The sequence below is a fragment of the Polistes canadensis genome, unplaced genomic scaffold (genome assembly GCF_001313835.1).
Source record: "Polistes canadensis isolate GaletaPanama2010 unplaced genomic scaffold, ASM131383v1 scaffold_17, whole genome shotgun sequence".
Lineage (NCBI taxonomy): Eukaryota > Metazoa > Arthropoda > Insecta > Hymenoptera > Vespidae > Polistes > Polistes canadensis.
This window is the reverse complement of record NW_014569564.1, coordinates 973,396-1,000,447: the sequence shown is the minus strand read 5'-3', so window position 1 is coordinate 1,000,447 and position 27,052 is coordinate 973,396. Positions and strand designations below refer to the sequence as shown.

The 27,052-nt window shown below is 31.4% G+C and overlaps 1 protein-coding gene and 1 non-coding gene across 3 annotated transcripts in view; both read right to left on the bottom strand.

Annotated features, from left to right (window-relative positions):
* Positions 1-27,052, bottom strand: part of LOC106793724 — a 58,567-nt gene that overhangs the window by 18,786 nt on the left and 12,729 nt on the right. For both annotated transcript variants that reach the window (XM_014760885.1, XM_014760886.1), the window contains one exon: positions 23,276-23,523. In XM_014760885.1, coding sequence (XP_014616371.1) covers positions 23,276-23,497 — 222 coding nt within the window. In that variant the 5' untranslated portion in view covers positions 23,498-23,523. The remainder of the gene's footprint in view (positions 1-23,275; positions 23,524-27,052) is intronic.
* On the bottom strand, positions 25,052-25,123 carry Trnae-cuc. Its single transcript has one exon. It is a non-coding gene; the product is annotated as a tRNA-Glu (tRNA).

Here is a 27,052-nt window from a genome sequence, read left to right as displayed (position 1 = left end):
TATATTTTTTTTTTTTAAATGAACCGTATATTACTTTTGAATACTTTGAAGTGTTCATTAATAATTTATATTTTAATACCGATCGCGCGTAGGAGTAGAGAATTAATTCGGTAATATTTTTTGAACTATAATACTGACCTAATTTAATACGGAAATTATAAAATGCTATTTTACATCTTATGAGTTAAGATTTTATTTATTTTTTTTTTAGATGATCCATACATTACTTTGTAATATATTTTAAGGTATTAATACATATTGTAATTTCTAGTATTGACTCATTCGTATACACCTACTTATTTTTTGAAATGATTCATAGTTTACCATTTCACTAATTTAAATGATCAATTTTAACTCTAAAAGAACCACATACTTTCGTTAGAATTTAGATGGCAATCTAGCGCTGAAGTTGATATTTTTTGACTATGTATATTTCATACAAGTATCCTGAATGAGGATTGAATATTTTAACGATTAGGTGAAAACGATTTGAGCTGGACCACAGTAAAAAGCCGCACGATTTTAATCTACGCTATAAAAAAAATATATATACATTCGAGAAGTCTACGCAATTTTAATTTACCGTTAATACGAAAGCATGGAACACTTAGCGAATTCACCATAAAACGGTGAATATACAATAGTAAAATATATACAAGTATATATCTTCGTATGAGTACCCCTAATTATGTAGCTTAAATATATCAAATTAATAATAGGTAACGTTATTATAATTCGCGCTTGGCTTAGCAATCAAATTCATGCTAATTGCAAGCTGTACAATGTGTTAATTAATTGAATTGTAAACGCTTCAAGGATGCATGATAACGGTATCTGCAAGTATTATTACTGTTATTGTTGCTTAGAAAATCAACAATAACTTACAATTATAATTTTCGATAAAATAGAATAACATAATATGATTAACTTTGACATATTATTATAACAATATAATGATCACTATTGTAAAAAGCTAATTAAAATGAAGTAACATAGTGTAATCCAACTTTTGTATAACTAACTTTTACTTGTCCTCGATAAAGTACAATGACCACTATTGTAAAAGTAAATGATACTTTGTGGGATAATTAAAAGAGGAATCTAAGAAGTTAAAGCAAAAAGTACAGACGGTATTTCGTGAATTAGAGCAACTATGCGCTCTAAATACCTAATTACTCCTCCATGACGATCACAATCTTAGCCTTGAAACGTTATTTTTTTTTGTTTTATTAACAATCCAATGGACAAAAATTCTCGATGTTTTAATTATGCGATTCGTCAAAGAGACCGGAACTTATTGACTTTCGGTTAATTTAATATAATAATAATAATAATATAATAAAATACAGTTATTAGAATTGGAACGTTGTAAGAATACTTGATGAAGCATATGTGATTTTAATTAAACGATTTCATTATCGATAGCATATTCCGCTTTAAATGAACTCGTCGAATCGTATCGATTATTCTAATTGTTATGTGAAAAATAAGAGAAAATAAGAAATCCGGGTTTCGAGGTAGGTTTTTATAACAGACTTCGGTTAGATCTCCTATGCTGTCGTGTTATTATCTGAAAATTGCGTAAATAAACGAACACGAGCACAGGCCGCAGCTTTCGAATAAGATCCAACTATTTCTAAGATTTTCTCAATCCCTGCTGTTTATCTTTTTGTTTTCTGAACTTCAATAATCTCACCTGCGTGCAAATTATGCAACTATGATAATATCTCTTAATTGTAAGAGATGAAAGAACAACCATTCCTAAAAATAAAAACGGTAAATAATAAATAAAAAATATAAACAAAATAGTGATGATTATATTCGCTATACCATAAAGGTATGAAGCGTAAACAAATAATGCTCTAACGACATATCTGTTAAATAAAAAAAAAAGAAATGGTGAAAAGAAGAGAAGAAACAAACCAAAGAATACAAATAAAAAGGAACCTTGGCGATCTGGAAGAGGGCTTGTCTTCTTGGTCTCTGATCCTGCTTCATGACTTCAAACTTAGAATACGATGAACTTAATGAAAATGATTGAACAAAACCGTTATTACGGTTATCTGATAAATAACACGATTAAAATCATCGATGTAGAAATTATTTGAATAAAGTTTGTATTTAAAATGACATTAGCCCGCGTAATAGTACGTCGAAACAATACACAAAACTTGATGGCACACACTAAGTAAGTATCTTTCTTGGCCGGGCGACGATGCAACAATGCCTGGATAGGGCTGGGACTGGTTTACGTCGATTACAGCGCCACCAGGGACTCCCGTGGTCAGGTAGAGAAACTATAATACTAAACGCGGGCCTCTTCTACTCCGATCTGCCGGCCCGTAGTACGCTATAGTACGTTATAGTAAAGCTGTAGTAAAGTTGTACATTCTATAGTACGATTCAACGTTCGGCTACCGGTCGGAGTCTTTTGACAGGGACGAACGAAACAACAGGATAACCGTTTCCGTCGCTACGTTATTTCATGTCTTTTGCCTAGCGGGACGTCCGAATATTAAAAATGAAAAAAAGTATAAATGAAAATTAATTCAATAAATATTATTTTTTTTTTTTCAGAATTTATTCTTTGTATCAAATTGAAAACAAAAAATATATAATATTTTTACGAAATATCCATTTTTGTTTATTATTTGAATAACGTTTTAAAAATTACAAAAAAGTTTCTGATGAATTAGTAAATTGTTGGTTTCATTGTAATATAATAGAGTTAAATGCTGTCATTGTCTAAATTGAGAAAGAGAGAGGTACATTCTCATGAATAAAAGAATAACCGTTTAGCTTCGGCTCGTACTCGAATGATAACATCGAGATATACGTTACATGTATATCTATATACATATGTGTACTCTCCGTCCCTGTTGTTTACTACAGTATACGCGTCGGCAGCCATCTTTACTACGAGGCCATGTCGTGGGTGCGAAAGGCCTGGGGTCAGTTGAGACGTACAAGTGGTGGGGATAGCCTACCTGAGTCCGTTCAGACAACTCTCGGAACTTACTAAGGTTTTTGATCAATGTAGAGGGAGTAAATGATGGAAACAGAGAAAGAGAAAGAGTTTCAAAGAGAAAAAGTTGTATGAAGGAAAAGGATTTCGGTACCGGTGAACCGGTCAAAGGAAAGTATGGAACTGACAAGCTTCTACGTCACACTACCCTATTTAATTTGTGGTATGTTAAATCGTTACTTTACTGGAAAGTTTGTGTCGTATATATATATATATATATTTTTTTTTTTTCGTGTACGTATGTATATATATTATTAAGAAGTTATATTAGTTTTGTATACATATAAAATCAAACCATTGGAATAATTGTAAGTCTTAAACAAATACCTTTTTTTTTCACTTACTGATTCATTTCAATTTTTTATTTAATTGAACATAATTTTCCAGACAACTTAACACCGCCTAAGATTGTTATCGTAATACATAATGTCATTTCATAATATTTCTATAATTTTTCTCTTTCTAACGTTCTTGTAAATAGGTTTGAGTCTGGTACGTAAAGAACATGGTATTATTACGATAGCGTTCTTACAACAGAACCGGTACAACAGTACAATAGTGTAAAGAGATTGGACGAGAGAACATTGAATTTATTCCGAAGGCAAAAGATGTATATATGCGTGCAGCAAGGATAAAACGTTCTGCATTCGTAATAATATCAAAAACCAGAAGTTGCAACGTGATCGTAAAATATATAAAAATATTTATTTGCCTAGCTTTACACACTTACAATTACATTGGCTTAAAATATTGAATGTATCTAAAGATGCAAGAAATGAAAAAAGAAAACAAAAAATATTATGATAAATAGGCAAGAAAATATTTTTCGTCTTGATTATTAAAGAGTAATATCGAGTAGGTCGATTTAATGAACACAAGTTAATCGGTCTTATTCCTACGTGGCGCCATAGGTGTCAGACTATTATAGATAATAGAATAGTCATTTGTATAAAGGACAACACGTCTTTTGTCTTGAATGGTAGGATGTAAAATGAAAGGAGTTGTGAAATCGATCAATGTTGTTTCAAGAGGATAATGAATCAAAGTGTTGACGTATTATTGATTCTTCTGATTTATTTGTTTCTATTCAATGATCATAATTTTTTATCTCAAACGAAGCGTAATATACTTCTTACAAGTTTAATTTCATTTAAATACGATAAAATATAAAAATAACTGTAATTCTTTAGATTTTTTCAACTATTTCGTAAAGAAACTTTAATAGAATAAATTAATCATCCTATGTATGTTGTTTCATTGTTATATTTCGTTACGTCTCTCAGAGAGTATTACGGACACTTCCGTTATAATAAATTATTTTCGAGAACATAAGGGCGCCACTGAGTTTTCCCGGGCATGGCAATACTCAAAGAAAACCAGACGCCACTTGTCAACTATTACCACACAATAAGGATCCTTTTCTATTCTCAAAGGCAAAGCGAAATATGAGAACAAAGAGTCTACCGACCCTCGAGACTCTTTTTTCTCCGACGGTGAACCTTGACTTTTCACAAATTTTCTTTCGATCGAACTTTGGAAAATTTATCGATATATACGAAATGTAAAGGTAAAGGAAATAAAAGTGCATTCATTCATTTCAAATGCTATCCTCTAGGATCTATTAAACTGTAAACTCAATAAATCTAACGTAAGAAAAACTTTTTTCTCGACCTAAAAGAAAAACACCCTCTCGTCGTTCCTACAATTTCAAAATTGATGTAATATATTTCCGGTAACGTCTTTCAATAAATTATTACCATCGGTATTAAAACACACAATTTGAAAAAACAAATCAAAGAGTAAAAAGAAATCACATAGCCGATGTGCAAGCTCAAATTGGAATGTCAAGAAGAGACTTTTGTATTATTATCCGGCACTCCGAGCGTTGGAAGGACGTCGTAAGATGCTATTGTTTGTCGAAGAGAAGCATGCTACGAGGAGAGACGTTAATTTCATCGACGAGAAAAAGAAGAAAGGAAAGGCCAGAAAAAATAGAAAAAAAAAAAAAAAAGAAAAAACAGTAGGAGAGAGAAAAATATAAAAAAAAGCTGCTTAGGTGGGCGGAAGAAACGATGAAAGGACGTTTGTTACGAGACTGATGTTAAACATACGCACACACACACACATTTACAAAAACACATGTTCATACTTTCCATTAAATATACGTTTACTCCTGATGCCGATGAACCAATGTGTATAATGTCAGGATGGGAAAGTGATCGGCACTCGCATCACTTGGTGCGTTCATTAAACTCAATCCGTTATGAGCCCACGTTTAGAATTCCTGACAGTCTAATACGATCGGGAAAGTAAATTATTTTTTGCTTTCATACTTTCGTATTTTAGAATTTGACAGAGTTTGTTTATCTATATAAAATATGATAGAATACAAATGATGATTACCATCGTCATAATTCCAGTTGCTCGTATAAGCATCTTGTCGTTTGCAGCATCAATAAGATTTTGTTTTTTTGCAAAAACTTTTTTTCATCAAAGAAGGAAAAGACGGCTGGCCGTCTGTCGGATGCTATTGGACACTCGTCTCAAGTAAAAGACATCAAACCCTTATTTTCGGTGAGACCTTTAAACGCATTATATAAGCACGTTCCAAGCATTAATTCAGCTGCCTCTCAATACCCACACTCCCCCCCTTGAAGGGTTTCGCAAACGCATCTGCCATTGAGAATACATACTTTTTTATTTTTTTTTTTTTACGTTTTTTTAGATGCTTTTACATACAGGTAGTAATGGGTGTGTTCGCTTGAATTGTTCGAAACAAACGAAAATTCTACCCTCGAAATTTCGTTTCCAAAGACACTGGAATTCTTTTTAAATAAAGATGGAAAAATTCTTTCTATTTGTATTTTTCTTTCTTTCTTTTTTTTTTAGTCGAGTCATTTAACAAATTTAATGAAATACATATTTTTTCTACGAACATTGTTATCTTTCGTTTTCATGGGTCCAACACGTTCCTTACGGTTTCGAATTATTCACATTTACAAAGTCACATCCGTCCTAAATCTATCTACCCTTAGTAATGGATGGCTACGAGAACTGGTACAAAAGATACACGAAGCAGGTTTTAAGGGAAAAATTCAACCTATTCTTCCAGGTAGAAAAGAGCAGGTAGAAGAGAGCAGGTAGAAGAGAGCAGGTAGAAGGGAGCAGGTTTAATATAGATGGCGGGTAAACTATAGAGGGTTGGAAAAGTCCACTTTGCTTTAGAAAAGCACAATTTTGTTCCGAGTTTCTATTCAGTAGAAATAAATTCTTTGGTGGGTGAAGTTGGAAGGCAAATGCATTCCTGCTTTACTCGATTATAGATTCCTAGTTAACGATATGTAACACTACACTAACCTCTGACCGATCTAAAGAAATTCAAATCATTGAATATAATATTATATGTTAAATTAAAATTATTATTGCTTTGTATACTCAATAAGAATAAAAAATTAATTTTGTAGATAAAAAAAAAAAATAAAGGATAATTTCAAAACTTACAGTGGCGACTGAAAGAATTAATTGATATTGTCATTTACAAATTTCTAAATAAATTAATCAATCTATTTCGAGTTCAAGTAAAACTAGTATTCCAATAGTACTGAATGAGATTGTTAAAAATTATTTATTTTTTTATAATACTAATTGTTTATTAAATTAATTTTCTATCAATAAAATAAACAAAAATTTCCAAACTTACACAGTGGCAGTTTAAAGAATTAATCGATATTATTATCTTTAATACAAATTTCTAAATAGATTAGCCAATCTATTCAGAGTTGAAATAAAACAAATATTCCAGTAGTACTCAATGAGATTATGCAATACCCGGAGGATGAGCAGAACTAAGTCGTGTTCAACTAGGTTGGCATTCTGTTCAGTACTTTGCCATGTAAACGAAATCTTTCCTTTCACTGAGATCTGATCTGTGTAAAGTTAGAATGCGTCGATTGGCTCTTCTTTCTACTCTTTCTTTATTTGTTCTTTCTCGAATTGACATTTATTCCTTTTTCGACCCACGTTGACCTATGAAACACCTGTAGTATGCCTTATCGACCTCGTCCACTATGAAATTTATCGGCTGTTCAGCACGTGCTCGCACATATGCGAAGAATATATGAGAAATAGTTTGATATTACTTCATTCATTAAACATTAATTAAATCATTGAAAACAAATTAGATAATTCAGTAAACATTTTTTAACCAACATGTGATTATTCTATTTAATTTCATATAAAAAGACTAATGTAAATAATCGTATAGAAAGAGAAATCATTTTTCAATAAATCAATTACCTTGACACAACACGTATAATGCATTAACAATGGGTGTGGTCCTTATCTCTAAGTCGATAAGATACTTTCATCCGATATAATAGAATCTACAAGTTTTTTTATCTGTTTGATCGATGACGACAACCGGGGAGACTAACAATGACATTTAGAGAGAATATCTAGAAGAATTTTAAAACAAAAGTTATATTTAATAAGTTAAGATAACAGGCATACGTTCCTAGAAAAGTATCTAGGGAAATGTATGCGCACGAACTTTCCAGTTGCAACTAACAGGCCGAAAACTAATACCGCTAACATCCGTTTCTTTTCTACAAGACTTATCTGTGCGATCTTTCATCTTTCACGAACACTATTACATAATTTAATCAACTAAGTTAGCAACGAATTAAAATATATAGACTTTATGATAAGTATAACAATTTTGTCAACGAGGTAAATGATTTGATTAATTAGGATTGAGTCCTTAAAAGGTATTACGAATATTATTACAAGTTTATTTTATTACATTTATAACAAAGTATTACATAAATTATGACATAATTGATATCACTTATTTAATTGTTAAAAATAGAAATAGGAATTATTTCAAACATTAACTAAAATTAATTCCATTTAATTGATTTGTTTAGTAATAACATTGTTATCGATCTCTTTCAAAAATGTGCACCTCAATTAAATCGTAAAAATAAAACGATAACACAAAAAAATATAGTCACAATTACAATTAATTGGTTAAATAAATATCTGAAATAATTGATTGTTACTAAATCTAATTTTATTTATTAATCAATTAGTTGTGTTTCTCTCGTCCAAAAATAAAATTATTAATAAATAAGTATCGTAGGGAATTTGGACATTCAAAAGAACTAGAACTTTTGTTTTGATTAATTGCACGTTTCGTCCCTTTATTGGGACTTCTTCAGCAACTTAATCTCTAAAGTTCAGCGTCTTTTTTATTTATTAAATTAACCTAATTTGTCTAACGATAATATAATATAATCCTTGCTGATTAAACGAATACCCAGAAAAAGTAGTGCTAGCAATAATGAACTTTTTTCATTATTAACCATATTATCTTTAGATAATTAAAGGGTTCTTAAGAAGAAGGGATTCGATGGTTTCGTGCGAGGGTGTCTCTTTGGAAAGTCTGGAACTTATAGTCTAGTCTCCATTTACCAAGGTGCTGCTCGCACGTGCGCCGTTCACCACGATAAGAAGAGTAAAGAAGAAAAGTAGGAAATAAAAGGAAAGGGTAGGATGAAAAAAGGGATAAACAAACTCGGAGGAACTGGCACAAAGAGGCTGAGTACAGATTGAGAAGACTGGTGGTGTCGGTGGTGGTATTTATATGAAAGACAGAAAGTGTGAGAGAGAGAGAGAGAGAGAGAGAGAGAGAGAGAGAGAGAAGTAGCAAAACAGGTTTTAACCAAACGATCTCTACCAGAAGATGGTGTTGGTGGGAGGGTGGGGAGTGAGGTGGGGGGGTTTACAATCTACGACCTAAACATAATGTGCTCGCGCACACGTGCCAAGATATCTCGACGAAAGTATTATATACTTACATATCTCCTGATTTAATGTACACCATTTGGATTTATGCGTTCAAATCTATGTACCTATATACAAAGTACACTCATTGGAGAACGGAAATTACGTGAACTATAATGATTTCGCAAGAAATCTTAATGTTCTTGTATCTTTTTTCTTTCTTCTTTTTTTAGGATTTTTTCTTTTTCTTTTTCTTTTTTTTTTTCTTTTTTTCCATACATTTCCTTAGATCAAATAAGAGTCAATGGACTGAAAATGAGAGCAGTGGTGATTAGTTAGCAGTAACTTTTTTTGCTCTTCTATTGATGTAATAGAATCCGGCGAAGCTGACTCGTTATAGTTTTTGCAACTTCTTCGGTAATTCTTATCACTTAAGCCGGTAGTAATCTCTTGCCGACATCATTTTTTCTTTCTTTCCTATATTCCTGATTTTATATATATTTATATAACGTTTATGTATATTTTCACTATTAGATAACTTTTTTTATATGAAAATTATATAATATATTTTATCAACGTTTTCAAATTTACACAATTTGTTTAACTTTATTGGCAAACTATTGAAATGTAGACACATGTTTGGAAAAGAACAGCAATCGATGTTTAGTTTTGGAGAAACAAAAATAAAGTTTAGATATACTAACTGAAAAACAGAGAATTTGAAATGGTTGGAGAATGGAGAATGAAGAGAAAAAGAAATGAGAGAAAAAATAAAAATAATGGAAGAAAAAAATACTCGAAGGAGAACTGGTTCTACAAGAAGCGAGAGAAATGAGAGACGAAGAAAGAGGACACTACGATGTACCAAAGGAGGCTAGCGTGGTCTGTTACGAGAAAGAAAACCGGTTTTACGATTCAAACTGGAGTAAAAGTGTGTATTGCATCGTCGTTGGGATTCGCCAAACTAAAACGCGCGTTTCCATGTTTACGATCTAACTTGTAATCTTACTTATAACCAAAAATAAATGTGTGTGTGTGTATGTGTACCTTTTGTTTCTTTGTAAATACTTTCAGAACATTTTTTTTTTCACTTAAATAAACATAAGTGTTATTTCAAGTAAAAACGTTAATAATTTAAGTGACGTTATCACAAAAATATTTTTAACGTTAATAGTCGAGGAATGAAAATTGTTATTCTTTAAATTACAAGATTTTCAACTATGTATAATATTTTTCAAAGTTAGCTCATCAGGAAAGGATTTAAACTCGGCATGTGAATCAACGAGACCTCGAGAATACATTTGTTGTAAATAATCAGAAAAGAATATGTCTTCTCGATGAAATTCCTTGGATTGAGAGTGAAAACTATCACAGAATTGGCATTGAGGTCTCCAAAGAATACGATTCGATTCCTATTTGTAGGAAATCTTAACCAATCAACTACTTTCCTCTGATTGCCGCCATTGTACTGGAAAGATGACATCTTTCGAAAGGAATAAAATGACGGTTGAAGATATTGCTTACAATACGAATGGCGGATACATCTCTCCAATGTGTTGGCGTGGGACTCCAGGACTCTTTCGTACTCTTTAACTACAATTAACATCGTTATCGCTCGATGTGCTACTGGGTGAATAATTAATTAACTACTAAGTAATTATCCAGTAGCAAGCTGCTCGCTTCTTTGTGTATTCCTTAACGCTTCCTCGCTATAGAAAAAAAAATTAATAATTTCACGTTGTTATACCTACTATATGTTTACTCCACCTACAATTATCAATCTTAACTTTTCCAAGAACCAAATCAAAGACTGGCTAGTATTAGCATTGTCAATGAATCCTATGGGAAACTTAGATTTGATCAACTATATGTTTGCTATTCTACAGTCATGGATAATAACACTTCCTGAAGAAAAATTCAACAATTATTTAACATTAAAATTGTCAACGAATCTATGAAAAATCTAACGATACTTATTTCTTTGATAAGTAAAAAAAAATCCTAAGTAAATCACCGTGTCCCGAAAAGATAATCACGATGAGAAGATACCATCGTGAAATCTGAAGAATAGTATATTATTTCAAAAGTTAAACTCATTATATATATAGGGACCATTATCCAACTGGTTCCAGCGAGAGAGTCTGCGTTGCTTTGTCTCTTCTCTGAAGATAGGAACCGAGGTCAAGCAAGAGCTCAGCGATTGGACCATGGTCCAAGCTTGGAGAAACCAGTTTTCGTTAAAAAGTACGATTGTAGCGCCAGCAAGCGGCGTTTTCTTGTGATTGAACAAGTAAAAGAGTCCAGCAGCTCTCGGAGAGTCCGTTCTCCAGGGCCGGAGGATGTTGACCCTCACGCGCCATTTTGAATGACGGGATACCGTCGATCGTAGTACTACTCACAGCTGGTATTGCGACGTTTCACGTGCACGTAGAGGAACGTAAACGTAAACGTTCAATACGTATACATACGTATATATATATTCTATACGTGTGTATGTATGTACGTATCACGTCATCAGACAGGAGTGACACGTATCGGCTTCGTACGAGAGTAGCTTTCGAATTTACGTGACACCAATTAAAGATTCGATCTTCGTAGCTAGCCACGGAATGATGATTGACAATTTTTCTTACAAATTTCTAATCGACATAGCAATATTTTTATTATAAATATTGTTACTTTGTTTAGCATGTTGAATTAATAGCTTTTTATGGTTGATAATTTTTATAAACAATTTCAAATGTCAATGTAATTATGCTTTTATTACAAATGTTATCATCATGTATATCAGCACGATGTCAGATTGTTCAATTTAGCAATAATGTAAGAAAAAGATTTGAATGTACCGGAATAATTTATAGTCATCAAGTATCATTTATATATGTCAGGGTGTGGATGGCGCGTGCTTCAGCGTAAACAACGTTGACATACTGTTTCTATCGCATGGATCGAATAACATCGACGAAACGTAGGACTGATGTTCACGAGAAAGGGAGGCGGTGATATAAAACGAATGGAAAGTTTCTATCATTTTCGTAGATCAACAATGGCTAAGAGATTATCTGTTGTGTTGTATGAAAAGAATGAACAAGTAGTTAAATTATATGCATACCTATATACGTTATTATTTGCAGATTTTGTTCAAGAAGCGCCTGAAAGAAACTACGATCCTTGTGACGCGGTGCTGCATACACTGTTGCATACGTACAGGCGTAGCGAGAAATTCTGATCGATATGAATTATTAGATCGTTTCAAAAGTTTCCAACTTTTTCTTACCAATTTTTTACACTCACAATATTATTTATTTCATTTTATAAATCAATTTTACTCTTATTTTTAGTAAATGTTTAATATATATATTTAATAGAATTTAATAAAAAAAGAAGGCAATAGAATAAATTATCAATGTCAAATTATCTTTTAATTAAAAAGATAAGTTTGTTGTTACGGCTAAAAATTTTTTAACGCTACTATTTATTATTCATGTATAATTAATATTTAATATTAACTATTACGTATGAGAGATAGATACGTACGCGTTTAAACGAATGTACACTTTTAATTTTAACCTTAATACATTTGCTATTATTTTGCTTCTTTCATTGCTGCATAATATGCGAAAACTTTTTATTGAATAAATTTCTATCTTACTAATCAGCATTCCCATTCAATCAGTAAAAAAGACCTTCGAAGTAGAATCTCATTCGTATTTACATCAACGATAGGAGCCTTTTAATCGACTTGAATAAAATGGAATATCGCTTTAAGGTATATTGCGAAAGCCTCAATGTGTACACCTGTTCGTGCCTCAAGGGGTATTTAAATATGTTAAATCAACATTAACCGTATATCACGCATATAAACCGACCTGTTTAATTCTTTTACCATCACGCGTATCAGAACGTTCATTTCATCAGAAATTTCATCTACGAATTCCTATCGAACATTAATTGTTCATTTAAGAAGTAATCCAATCAGATTTTTTATTTTTAATGTTAATCTTTTTGTTTTATTTCAAGAAGGGTTCGGTTACGCCATTCCATCAAAGAAACGAGCAAATCTTTTTCCGGTGAAGTGAATCGTCCGTGAGAACACGCCCTTACAAAGCAAAAGGGCTCGCTGAGTTAATGATCCGTGTTAAAATTTTATTGCACACGCAGCTGTAACCACAAAAGGGAGTAGAATCGAAAATTATCCATCGAATTAATGCTTATCCTAATTTTCGAGAAAAAAAAGAAAAAAATCATAATACAACTATATTTATCAAAAATATTCCCATGAAAAGTGCAAAAAGGTTCAATGTAACAAGTATAGTTACGATAAGAGGACATAAAAGGTCGCCTGTTCTTTTTATTTTTTCTAAAGCGACGTTGGTGCACCTGTGTGACCGATGAAAATGATTTTGACCTCAGGGAAGAGCTCAGTACGGGCATGTGAACCTAGCAAAGGAGAAGTTGTTCCGGTAGCGACTTCCGGTTAGAGTGAAGCTCTCTGAGTGAATCCCCCTTCGTGAGTCCCTCCAACCGGCTAGCTTATTCTTCCTTCTGACTTTAGTCTTCCATTCAACCGCCATAGTCATGACTCCTATCTCTTCAACGTTTACTATCGCTTTACCACGTGGTCACGGTTGTTGAGCCACGTGAGAGCTGGCGCTTCGCGAGCACTTCTTTAATAACATTGCTGCTTTAGTTAGCATAGAGAGCGATCTGATGAACAATACCCTCAACTCTCCTCCCCCTCCCACTCCCCCTCTCTCTCTCTCTTTATTTCTCTCTTTCTTTCTTTCTTTTTTCTTTTTCTTCACTTCTGTCGGTTAGTTTGTATGTCTCACTAGATTAAAGAAACGCTTTGCCCTTAATTATTACTATCTACACTCTTCCCGCGCTCCTATTCGTGCAAACCTGGCACGGTTTCCTTAGAACTAACCTCCTTTTATTTTCATCAAAGGCTCCATACTCATCATATAAATCGATCAATCATATTCTTTATTCTAAATTGAATAATTTAAAACTTTGAAAATTTAGGAATACAGATTTATCAATCATTTGCAGGTAATTATGGATATTTGAGATAGTATGATCCAAGGAAGACTATTGAACTTTCTATTCCTATAGTGTCATAAATCCTCCTACATAACATAATTACCGTGATCATGGGTAAAGACTACTTTCATCATTACTTTTTACTTCTATAATTCAATTATGTGATTTATAATGGTCTTGATTGATAATTGATTAATTGTAAAATTATATTTCGTGTTAAGATGACTTAATTTTGATTACAAGTAATTAAGACTAATCATTAGCATTAACAAATGATAATGTTGATATTAACTCAGATTATTAACATAATCAAAGTCGATGTAAATGCATGCAATTAATTATTAAAACAAGTTAAATAATAAAAAAAAAAAAATCATAATAATATTAATAATATAAGAGAATACTAACGAAACTAAAGAGGTCATGAACGAGATTACGTAGAAATGACTCATCAAGTTACGATGCTCGTTAGGAAGGATCTTATCAAGCTTATCGCAACGCATTACCTTACCAAATCGCGCATAATGGCGGGGGCGTTGACGCGGCAACTCGTGAGAGCCACAAAATTACGAGGACGATTACAACGTCTGGCGTTAATTCTGATACAAACAATTCCAAGTCAGAGGATTCCCACGGGACTCCAAAGTCGAAGGGGAAAGAGACTCATCCACATCGAGAGACCTCTAAGTACGTATGTATTTGTATACCCGGTAAGTACGAAGAACTTTTCCATTTTATTACTAACCATTTTTACTAGATAAAATCAAACAGATTTATTTTTATCGACAAATGTAATAAAATATGAACATTTTTTTTATTCTTAATTAAATATAAAATAAATAATATGGACGAGTTTTTTAAAAGGAAGCTTCGGACAATTCGAAATGAAAAAAAATAAATAGTACAATTTATTTATTATAACTCTTCGCACTCTGCACGGTTTTTTTTATCATTATTTTTAATTTGCGTTGAAAATTATAAAAGTGTTACGTATTAATAAAAACATTCGCAATGCTTACAGGGACAGTTGTACTCGTAATGGAACAAACGAAAAGTGCAAAAAAGGTATATTATTAAATATTAAATAATATATTTATTTGTTTTTTTTTTCATTACAAAAGTTTAATATTCGTGACCATTTACTATTGGTTAATTAGGTTTAAGAGTTGAATATTATGATCCTACCACAGTAAACTTAGTTAGAAAATAATATTCATAAGAGAATCCAAGTAGTATATAAATAGAAGGAAAAGCTATTAGTTTATAAAGAAAAACTTTGACACTATGCAAGGATGCTTTGAAGGAATACCGCTTAAAAGTGTACAAAGTTTTTCTAGAAATTCCGAGAGACGAAGAGAAAAACAAAGAGAGAAAGAGATAAAGATAAACGTTTAGTCAAGCTACCTTTCTTCCTTCAAGGTAGACCAGCTTGGAAAGATGGTGTCGCGAAATAAAGAAGAAATTGCTGTGATTTGCTATTTTCTCCAAGGTAAAAGCAAACGTAAATACGTATAAACTTAGGGATAAGAAGTAAAGATTCAGCAAGCTAGGAATGCAAAAGTATGTTGGAGCGAAAAATCAGGCACATAAAGTCAACGTTTTACGAGGAAGTACTTTCCACGAGAGTTCCATGAAAATGAGTAGAGGATTTCTTCCTCTTTCCTATTTCTCTCTTTTCCCCCATCTTTTTATCATTCCTTTTTTATTCTCCCTCGTCTCAAATTAACCCCCATTGAAAAGATTGGCACGAGCCAGAAATAAAAAGAGTCCTTTGAATCATTGTCATTAACTGTGGTATTCCAAGCGAGAACGATGAGCTTGACCTCGACTTTTTAGAAAAACAAAAATTAATTTGTCTTAGGTTCTTTTTTTTTTGTTTTTTTTTTTTTACTTTTTAACCTTTAGGATAATTAAGAAAGTATAAAAAGAAGAACAAAAAAAGTCATAATAACTTGAAGTACTTTAGTACATAATTGAATGCTTGGAGTATTCAAAAGAGTTGAGTTCTGGCTAAAAGCAAATAAGGAAGGTAGCGAAAGGATACTTACGAATATTTTAAAGTCATACTTCGATTACTATACTCTTCTCTTGTTGAACATTGAAACATAGGAATGTATCTGACCAACTGTGAAAAAAATAACGAGAAAGATAAACCGCAAGAACTAGGAACGAATACGTTCTTATTACTGACTCGTTGATTTTATTTTTCTATTTCTCCCTTTCCTTTTCCTGCTCTTGGAACCACGCCTTGGATATTCCCGTTTGAAGTTCAAAAGCCACGTGCTTGCATTAACAGTCTTAGAATAGATCAAACTATCTATCTTTCGTATTTTAACCCTTTACATTTATTTATTTTCAACAATTCATTTTTTTCATTTTTTTTTCTCTGCTTTTACAAAGTGTTCTATATATAGATAAAATTAGGACAATTCGTTGAACTTAATAAGAAATTCTTTTTTATAATATTGTTGGTATGAAAAGAAAATCATGTGAAAATTTATTTTTTATACGCATTAATTCGTGAAGATTAAGTTAAATTTATTTTTTAAATGAATTCAATAACCTGTCGTATGAAGTTAACAAAATTATTAATTAGATTATAAGGTAGTGAATTTTTAAACAAATCAAATTTGTTATGGTGAATCATGTAGTGTTGGATCAATTTCAAGATTGAGAGAACCTTGTGTGAAAGTGAACTATCAGATAAAATAATTATTCTATTGATGATGATACTGTCCCACTCGGAGATATCATAGTTTCATTCAAGGATAGGATCCTTGAAGTGTGAGTCACGCTATCCAAGCATTATCGTTTTCGCAATGAGACCTACTAATGGTATGTCTTCCACTTTTGCGTGAGTATAGAAGTAGATGATGACATCAATGATATTATCATAAATAACTAGATCGTTCATCAACCACTGAACAGATTTGCTGTAATAAAAAAGTTATATCTATTCCAAAAAATAAAAACAGCTTTTTTCTAACAATAAGATATCATTTTTTAAAATCAGCAAGACCAAACATGTTATCAACTTTCATATCTAAAATTTAACACCCGATCTAACATCAAATTTTAATCCTCCGTTGGCAAGGTAGATTTTACTAACACCGTCATGGATGTGTTTTTTCAATATTATTGTTATATACAAAATTTGATAAAATTTACTATTACTCTTTAGAGTTTCTAGAATATACTCCATATATATATATATAATAGTTTATTTTATTTAATTTAAAATAAAAATAGTTATTTATAAACATGTGATAAAAAATCCTAAAAGATTCACGATACCAACGAAAGCTTAAATATTTAATATTACAAATGGTTCTCAGCAAACCGAATCATTTTGACATTTAATCCTTTCACTGTCCATCAGAAATATAAAATTCTACGTATATAGATCTTCTTCCATATAGTCAACTAAATATAGTAAGACGACAGACGATAGTTCTTCTTCTTTTCCCAGAACACGAGATGAGTGGGACGGTTCTGGTCCACTAAAAAGAAGAAAGGAAGAAAGAAAGAGATTGACGTATAAGATCCACGGGAAAGGTAGGTGGAATCGTCGAAGCGACGAGAGCGTTAGATTTCACAGGCTGATCCTCTCCCTCAGCAAGAGGAATCGTTCGAGCACGAAGATAGGAACTCAGATAGATCCTTGATCTAGAGCCACTCGAATTAACACGCTAGACCATGCGTGAGTCTTGTAACCAGTAATGTTCTGAGATACTTTTGCCCTATGGTATATCAGAATCAGTCGTGCTATCCTAATCGGACATGACTGACAATAATAAGCAACTTCAATTGTCCAAGAATTCTGATATATGTATCTGGAGTGATGAATAATGTCAGATAGGAAACAATTGCTAATCATACATTTAACATTTGGTTTAGTATTCTATGATTTTAACTATATTAATGTACTATTATTATAATATTACATGCTATATTATTTATGATATATCGTATATTGTAAATATTTTTATATATTTAATATCTAGATAAATTTAAAATATCTATATGACAACTACACTTTTATTATGTTTCCAATTTTAATCACTATAATATTCTATTACCATATTAGATATACTAGAACTCTACTGAGTATATAGCAGATATTTATATATTTTTTATTTATGCATATCTAAATTATTGACAGTATATCTTTTACACATTTAATACTAAATAATAAAATACTACTATATAATCTCTCTATATATATAGTATTATAATATTCCTACGATTTTATTCTCGAAACCTTCTACATATTTGTATGACAAAAATCGTTAATCCCTGTAAGGAGCTTGATAAGTTAAATTGATTTTAACAGGCGACAATTTGGCGGATACGTGGGTGTTAGTGAATCACGTACGTCTGTGAGCTCCTATTCCTAAGCGAAGGCAAGAACACTGGTGCACGTGCGAACTCGAGATCAAACGTACATGTTTCTCAGTCTCGCATCGTGGAGTTTTCCCACATGTAATTTTTACGCTATAGGATAAAAGAAAGAATAAGACTTCTTTTCGTCCTTCTCTCTCTCTCTTTTTATTTCTCTTTCTTTCTTTCTTTCTTTCATTCTCTTTCGCGACTCGAGTCTACTTCATGTCAGTCGTAAAACTCCCCTTACTTTATCCCCACCATCTTAGCTCACGTCTTACCTTTACGTACGTACACTCGGTCTCTACCACACAACACCACTACAATATCTTTCGAGTAGCCCTTCGTTGTTGCACTCCGTTTTTATAGATTCACGTGAGTGCGCAGAAGGATCGATAACACCGAGACAAACAGACAAGCTAGTCTCCTTTCAGAAACTGGACCATCAAATTTAAAATCGTCGTTTACTTTTATTTCAATTCAAAATATTATTCCATCCTTATCCCATTTATTTTGATCAAAGCTATTTTCTACGTCAACCCTTAACAACTTTTCTCCATTTTATATTTATAAAAAAAAGATAGAAAGGACAAGTATAACAGGATCTAAAATATAACTGAAAATATTTTTCATAAATTTCCAATCCCCTTATCCGTAAGAAAAGTAACAGTAGGAGATGAAGAAGAAAAAAGAAAAGGAAAGAAAATAATCAAGGAAAAGTTTTCTTAAAGAAGAAGAAGAAAGAGAAACGGTTTAGTTTTCGCGGACAATAACTTCCGGTTCCTTGCTGAACAAGGCAAACTCATCACCTGACGATGAGTCAGAGAAATTAGTTCGCTTCCCATACACCTGCTGCCCCAAGCCCGAATTGCGTAGCAGGTTCCATCCGCCATTAAACATGCGCGTCTACGTTTATTCCTCGAGGGTTGAGAACGATTACTCTCTCTTTCTTTATATTATATTATCTTTTTCTCTCTCATTCATTTACCACAAATAATTCTACCGTCTTCTTCCATTGTCCCCGAAACGAGTCCCGGATTCATGGGCCAGCGACTTATGACATTAAGCCTAAGACCCTTTAGGGTCATCAAGGCACTCCTGATTCCTTCTTCCAACCCTGACACGTCTATTACCCGTGGAAACTTATCATTATACGAGGACTTTAGTTTGCCGACATTTTGTTTGACTACAAATTTAACAGACAATTTGTTCTTTGTTCAAGATTACTTACTCCTTAAACGATTATCTATTAAACAAGTTTTAGGTATATAATAAATCGAATGAATTTTTCAAAATATGTGAATTAAAATATATACGGGTATTAAATGAAATTAAATAGATTTCATATCTTTGAATTTTAGTAATGAAAGTTTCAATACTTTGGCGTAACCTGTTGATTCTTTTACGTTTTCTACAAGTCAACTTGAATTTTATGCAAAGACATCATAGCTCTTTTACGTACTAAGAGAAAACAGATAACTCGATCAACAGGTATGAAGAAAATCGTAAAAGCACAGATGGTCGTCCTTCGAAAGAAATTCATGACATCAGTAAAGCGTAGGATGTTTCTCATTATTTAAGACGTTCAAGAAGTTGCATCTGCATCAACCTTGCTACTACCATGAAGCAGCTGTTTCCTAGCGACGGCACGTGCTTTTCCGCTGTCCAACAACAGCGTGTGCCACCAATTGTTAAAGCTAAATCCTCCAAGGAAGAAGATTGGGTCAGGTGCGATTCGGTCTCGTGCCGCCAGCTGGATTTCATCGATAATTCGACCCCTTTTGATCTCTTTTGTAAAATTGCCAAGAAAAAAAAGCTCTTTTTTCTTTTTATTTGTACAGTATTTTCATACATAAATGAATCCATTATTCGAACGATTTCTTTTTTTATCTACGTCAAAACGGGTGTCGATTAAATCTTCAGGAAGTGTGATTGAATGAATTTCACATTGATCTCTAATTTTTGACGTCAAAATAAATCATATATTATTCGCATTATAAAAAACGTGGTTTGATTGTGACTTTTTATAATTTTATATTACACGTTGGTTATCTATTTACGTCTTATATAATTATGCTTATGTAATATTGGGTTGGCAACTAAGTGATTGCGAATTTTGTCGATTATTAAAATAACCGCACTCACTTAATTGCTAACTCAATACGTCATTGTAAGGGATGCAATTACGGCTACCGATATCGGCTTAACACTATTATTTTTATTGCTTGATTTTTAATCGAATTTATAAATAAATGAAAAATAATAAAAATTACACTTTTTTCAACCGACCCTCGTACACGTAATTATCAATAAAAATGAATAATCAATGTACAATGTTCTTGTATTTGCTAACTTCATTACTAACTTTCTTAAATGTAAATCAAATCTTGTATATTTATTGTATAACATTTTCTTTTTTACTTTAACATTCTTAAAAAATTATCTTTTAGTTTAACATAAAGTATGTACATGGATGATAGACAAAGTCGTATTTTATTCAACATGACACAATCATCACCTGATGCATTATTCCAACATTTTTGTCTTGTCGTTGATAATATGTTATCAGAATGCAAGCTCAAGAATAGACATATTTACGTTAGGAGTTAAACTTATGTGTCAGTGTTTCGTAAAGAAAAATGTAATGTGTATACGTATAGATATGTTGCATTTACTGGTTGTAACAGAAAGCTTGTTTAACAGACGACGTCTTGTGCACGTTCCAGTGAACGAGTCGAGCACGATCGTTCAAGGATGAAATTCATCGTCTGATGTGAGATGAAACTCTCCTAAGTTAGATACCTTGTTCTTGTTCATTAAGTAACTTTACAGTTTTGATTATCATTAACATTTAAAACGACAATTGAATACGAAAGTAGAGACGTTTGATCTAATCTCGTGAATCTGTCGATCATAATCTATATACCCATCAATATATTTATTGATTTAAATAATGTTCAATTAGTTTCGGCGATCTATCAATGATTAAAGGATATTCAATGATTAATTTTTCAATTTATCATGACGTCATCAATCGTTGATCATCATCACCTATTTTTAATTATTCGAAAATTATCAATGACAAAAGAAAATTAAAACAAACATTTACCAATGAATCTTCTATCTATCGTAATTTGTTATTTGAGGTATGATACCATTTTGATTAAAAAAAAAAATAATACTTGCTGATTTTTTTGTGGAATTTTTATCATGCGAAACTAGAAAACCTATCATTAGCATGTAATTTTTTTATAATGATATTTTTTGTTTACAAAATAATACTTCCTGTAAATAAAAAAGGAAAAAAAATCATATCAGGACTTAAATCAAATTAAATATATTTTCGATATTTCGAAAGTTATCGTTGAGAAAGTCAATAAAAAATTAACAAACTAATCTATTGATGGATATTGATGCTGATGTACCGATACAACCGTGCGGTGAATTACCATCTCCTATGCATTCGTTTTCTATTCGTAACACGAGACAAAGCAGTTACCACACCCTGGTTGCGTACGCGGTTTATACTTAAAACACTTGTATCACGTGTCACGTAAGACGCGGTATGGCTAACGCGTGCTCCATGCAACGAATACTACTTGATAAATAATCGAATCTTTATATTAGACAATTAGAAATTCAATTTCGAAGAAATACAAAATATCAATCTAATTAAAAATCCTTATACGTGTATATATCCTACTACGTGACCTTGAAATAAAATACGTGAACGGGTTGAAAAGTTTTGAGCTCAACATAGAAACAATTTGTATGTTCAGTAAGAGAGAAAAAAAAAATATGCAATTGAAAACATTGGAATATCTGTATGCATAGATGTTCGTATGTATGCGATATTGAAATAAAATCTTTCTTATATTCTTTCAGTATAAAAAAAGACATTTTATTTGAACAACTTTTCTTCCATATTTTTTCGTCAAATTGTCATAATGTCATAAAGCAGAAAACCGCTTGATTTTACGCTCGGCTTCGAAATTAACACAAAAACGACGAATGCTTTTAATCCTAAAAAATCTTTAAGCATGACCATTGTATTCCATCTATCCCAATATTTCCTTAAGACGACAGAACTATTTACCAAGCACGAACTAACGGTGAACAGAATCGAAGAAAATCTTGAAGTTTACGTGACTGCTACTTCGAATGAAGAAAATCATTTCGTTATTTTTCTTCTGTCCAAAAAAGAAAAAAAAAGGAGAAACCTAAAACATTATTCCGTATAAATAAAAAAAAAAAAGAAAAAAAATTTATATCTGCGAGTATAAAATTATTATAAATCGATCGAAATATAATAATGGTGAATGGCAATAAAAAAAGAAAATAAAAAAAAAAAAAAGAAAAAGTGGCTCGTTTAGTTAGAAAAAAAAAAGAAATCGATTGCGATAGAAAGTAAGTCAACAACTGTTCGACTTTTTAAACGTGGAGTTTGCGCTTTGTCACTAGACTACGTAGACGAATAACGGGTTTCATATCATCAGGCGCACGTGTCTCTTGTCAACGAATGGTGGTAAATTCGTGCAAAACGAATTATGCATATAAAAACAATTGGTCAAAATTATTTGAACATCTTACAAGATGATAAAAAATTGTCTTTAATAAGTATTCTATCTAATTGTTTTTAATATTTGTATAGAAAATTAATTGTTTGTTAAAAAAAATATTAATATTAACTTTCAAATTTAATGTTTCATATATTCAAAAAAAAAACTTAATTCGTGCAGCAAAAGTATTTTCAGTCTTAATTATTTCTTAAAACAAATTACTTTTACAAAACTGCAGAAGTTAGGAGACTAATTGTAAGAGTATGTAAGGTAATACTGAAAGCAAATGGTGCGGCTATATTACGATGAAACTTAGAGATTGAAATATTCTATAGGCGTTCTGAAAGTTTTCTCAATTATGTTATGAATCGGTTTTAATAAAACTTATTTATATAATATATTTTTGCAACTTTGTTAGAAAAATAAACGACTAACTTCATACCAAACATTCTTCAATTTTTTAACATATTAAAATATCACTTACTTGTACAGCACTGTTGAGAAAACAATTATTTTGACCCGGTCCATTGAGCAAACCCTTTGTGCTGGTAAAACTGGTATTATGGTCTCTATGTGATGATTTTGATTCATTTTGCGATAAACTCCCATGGATCTGATGATATTGGGTAGACGGTTTCAAATAATCGACGAAATCAACGGTGTCCTGGGATGCAGCTTGCTGCTGTAGCCCCATGATGATTGGCATTTTCGATCGAACTACGTCGTCATCATCTACATTGAAATCAGAAAAGGAGAAAATTACGTGAAAAAAGAATAAAGAAAAGGAAATAAAAAAAAAAAAAAAAAGAAAAAAGATGAAAAACATCTAATAATCGAGATAAAGCTCGTAATAGAACGAATTTGCAAAATCGTTTGCATCGATTTAAAACTCGATTGAAAGATTACATCGTTCGATAACAGAATTGTTTTCTTTCTTCTCGAAACATAGGCCAAGCCTTTCCTCGATAACAAGGGGATCTCAATCGAGTTCCATTGAAAGCTTTGTAAACGCCAATAGATACATACATTGAGATTATCCAATGATCGATCGATTCTTTTTACAAGATAATAGGCGACCGTGAATCATTTTCGTATTCGATGATAATTTATCGATTAAAAAAAAAACCGCTAATAAGAAAGAAAGAGAGAAAAAGCACGTTTTATTTTATCAAATTACTTCATTAAATATTACCGTATTTGTTACTAAATTATTCTCAATACAAAAAAGGGTAGAATTTTTTTAATTACTACGAGATAATAGGGTTGTCGTTAATTGGTTTCGTATACAATCATTTTATCGATGGAAAAATCACTAATGAACAAGAGAAAAAAAATGCATTTCATTTTTTAATTAAATTACTTCATTAAATTTTTCCTATATTTGTCGGTAAATAATTCTCGATAAATAAAAAAGATAAAATATATAGTTCTATAAAATAGAAAAGAAAATTAAATAAATGAATGAATGAATGAAATTAGTTGACTCCCCGTATCGTTAATTAAGTAACTCTTTCGCGACTTTGAAAGAGAACGAAAAGGTAACCATCCGTTCGTTCCAGTTAGTAGTTATCGCTTCGAGGGACAGTCCTTGACAATTTCCTGCACGGAAACGAATCCTTTTTGAGAGTTCCCACCTCGAACGTTTACGTTTATACTAAGTACATATATATATACTTATATACTTCGTATCTAACAAATACGGTCTCATGTCCCGTGATTATTGCATTTTCAAACAAGGCAATGACGACACGTGTTCTGATCGATTTCGAACGTTTCATTTAATTAACGTTCTCTTCTACCGATATGGAATCTTTGATAAAAGTATTGTTAACGGGGTCTGATAGAATTTCAGATAATATCAATGGAATTTAAACGTATCGATCGGAATGAAATTTTCCAATAAAAAGTAACGATTGATAATAAATTTTATAATACAATATTTCGAAAATAATTCTCTTGTATAATATATTATTAATAAAATTAACACCTAATTCACACCAATAACGATTTTATTTTTTTTCATGGAATTTATGTAATTTTTAAAGAATGAAATTGTACAAATCATTGATATAAATAGTATTTTCTGTTTTATTTTTTTGCATGTAATATCTAGTAAAAAATATATTAATGGTGCTGAAACATTATTAGGAATAGAAAATAAAACATATGAAAAAAATATATTAAAATACATGGGATAGCAAAAGATGAAATGGTATGTTTAAAAAAATGTGAAAAAAGAAAGAGCTAAAAAAAAGGGATGTTCCGGTACCGGGAATCGAACCCGGGCCGCCTGGGTGAGAGCCAGGTATCCTAGCCACTAGACCATACCGGATTGATGAAGTCCTGAATAAGGTTTCATAATATTACTAATTATTATATATTATTAATAAAATTACAGTGTATATGTACATACGCATAATTTTTAAAAGAATACTAACTAACTTTCTTTTTATATAATTTCAAAAATACATTTTTCATATAAACTCTCAAATATATTATTTATATATTTTTAAAAACAAATCTGAAAAAAACACATTTTTTTAGAAATGAGAGATACTATCATCACGCTATAAAATACTACTATATGTCTTTTCTCTTTCTCTCTCTCTCTCTCTCTTCACGGCCAAACAGTACGTATTACGAGTGGTAACGTAACAGAGTTATGTTGTTCAGAATGACAATAGCGGTATAAGCGAACGTATTTATAGACGATAGTCGACCATACATTTTCTTTCTAAGCCATCTTCTTGTCATCTCTTTAAATCTTTGTCTCGCTTTCAGCAACGATAAAAAAATAATTTGAATGTTGAATCACAAACGTAGGAATAATTTCAAGTTCATTATCATATGTTACGTATTTTATGACTTTGATAATACTTTATTTTCAATTTCAAAAAAAAAAAGAAAAAAAAAACAAAAAAAAACATACATAATTATTAAATAGAGAAGAGTAATTTGAATGAATTGAAAAGAAATGGAGGGGAAAAAAAAGAGAATAAAAAGTCTAAGAAATTATCCAGGCCGACAAAGTGAAGTCTGTGTTCTAGTAAGACTTTCTCGATAGTGCTAGGAAACGTGACAGTTCATCTTGTAGAACGGAAGAGAGCCGTGCTTTTAACAGGCCGCATAGCTGCAAGAGTCAGCAAGAAACGTGAGAGCCTAAGTCGATTGTGAACTGATGCTCAAAACTATATATCCAACGTTTCTCACACTCTTCTCGTCAATTTATTATGCATATTCGATGTGTCATGTGTATACAAACGATGACTCAGGGAAACACTGAAGAACGAAATTTTCAAAAAGAAATATTCAAATTTTATATGTTTACTACATTTTTGACAATTTTTATTTTCTTTTTATTTTCATTCTTGGTAGTCTGCCAATTGTAAAAAAAATATATCCAACGTGGCGTGTGTTTTGTTGAATTGTCAAAGAATCTTTCAAATGTTAACACATTATTGACCGATCACGTGTATACTTAAGCTCCCATGTGTGATTTTGTTAAGTATAAAATTGGCAAAGTTATTATTATAATATTATTTACTGTAATAGTAGTAGTTTCTTGAAGCTCACGGTTAAGAAATTATTATTAGATTACCCAGATAAATTCGCCAGAGTTTTTAGATGAATATAATATATTTATTTTATAGAAAATTTATATTAATTATTTACCAATTTATAAATTAAACACCAATATTTCAGGCAATCCAATCCAATCCAATACAATATAAATTTTATTTCGTTTTTACAATAAGTAATATTAATTGTATTTGATAATGTTAACTTTAATATATATGAGTTTCAAAGGGAAATTAAAGACATTTAATAAATTTGATGAACAATTTATTATGACCTTGTTGAACGTTTCGTCCCTTACTGGGGACTTCCTCAGCAACTACAAATTTTTTTTTTTTTATTATTAATTATGACTTGTTAAAAAGATATATAAACATTACAATAAATAAACTTTAATTTTTTACCTCGATCACTTAGTTCACGCGTCAATACATATTATTTTATTTTCCGAGTCATACATTACAGTAAATTATAGTATAAATAGTGTCAATAATAGGATCTAATTCACAATGGAGGTAGAAAATAATGGAACCTTACCCTTCCTAGATATGAATATTATAAGAAATGAAGACGGTTCCATTGTAACGAACTGGTATGTGAAACCCACAAGCTCTGGTAGATGTATAAATTACAATTCGAATCATCCAATGAGCCAAAAAATTGGGGTCATTAAAGGATTACTATT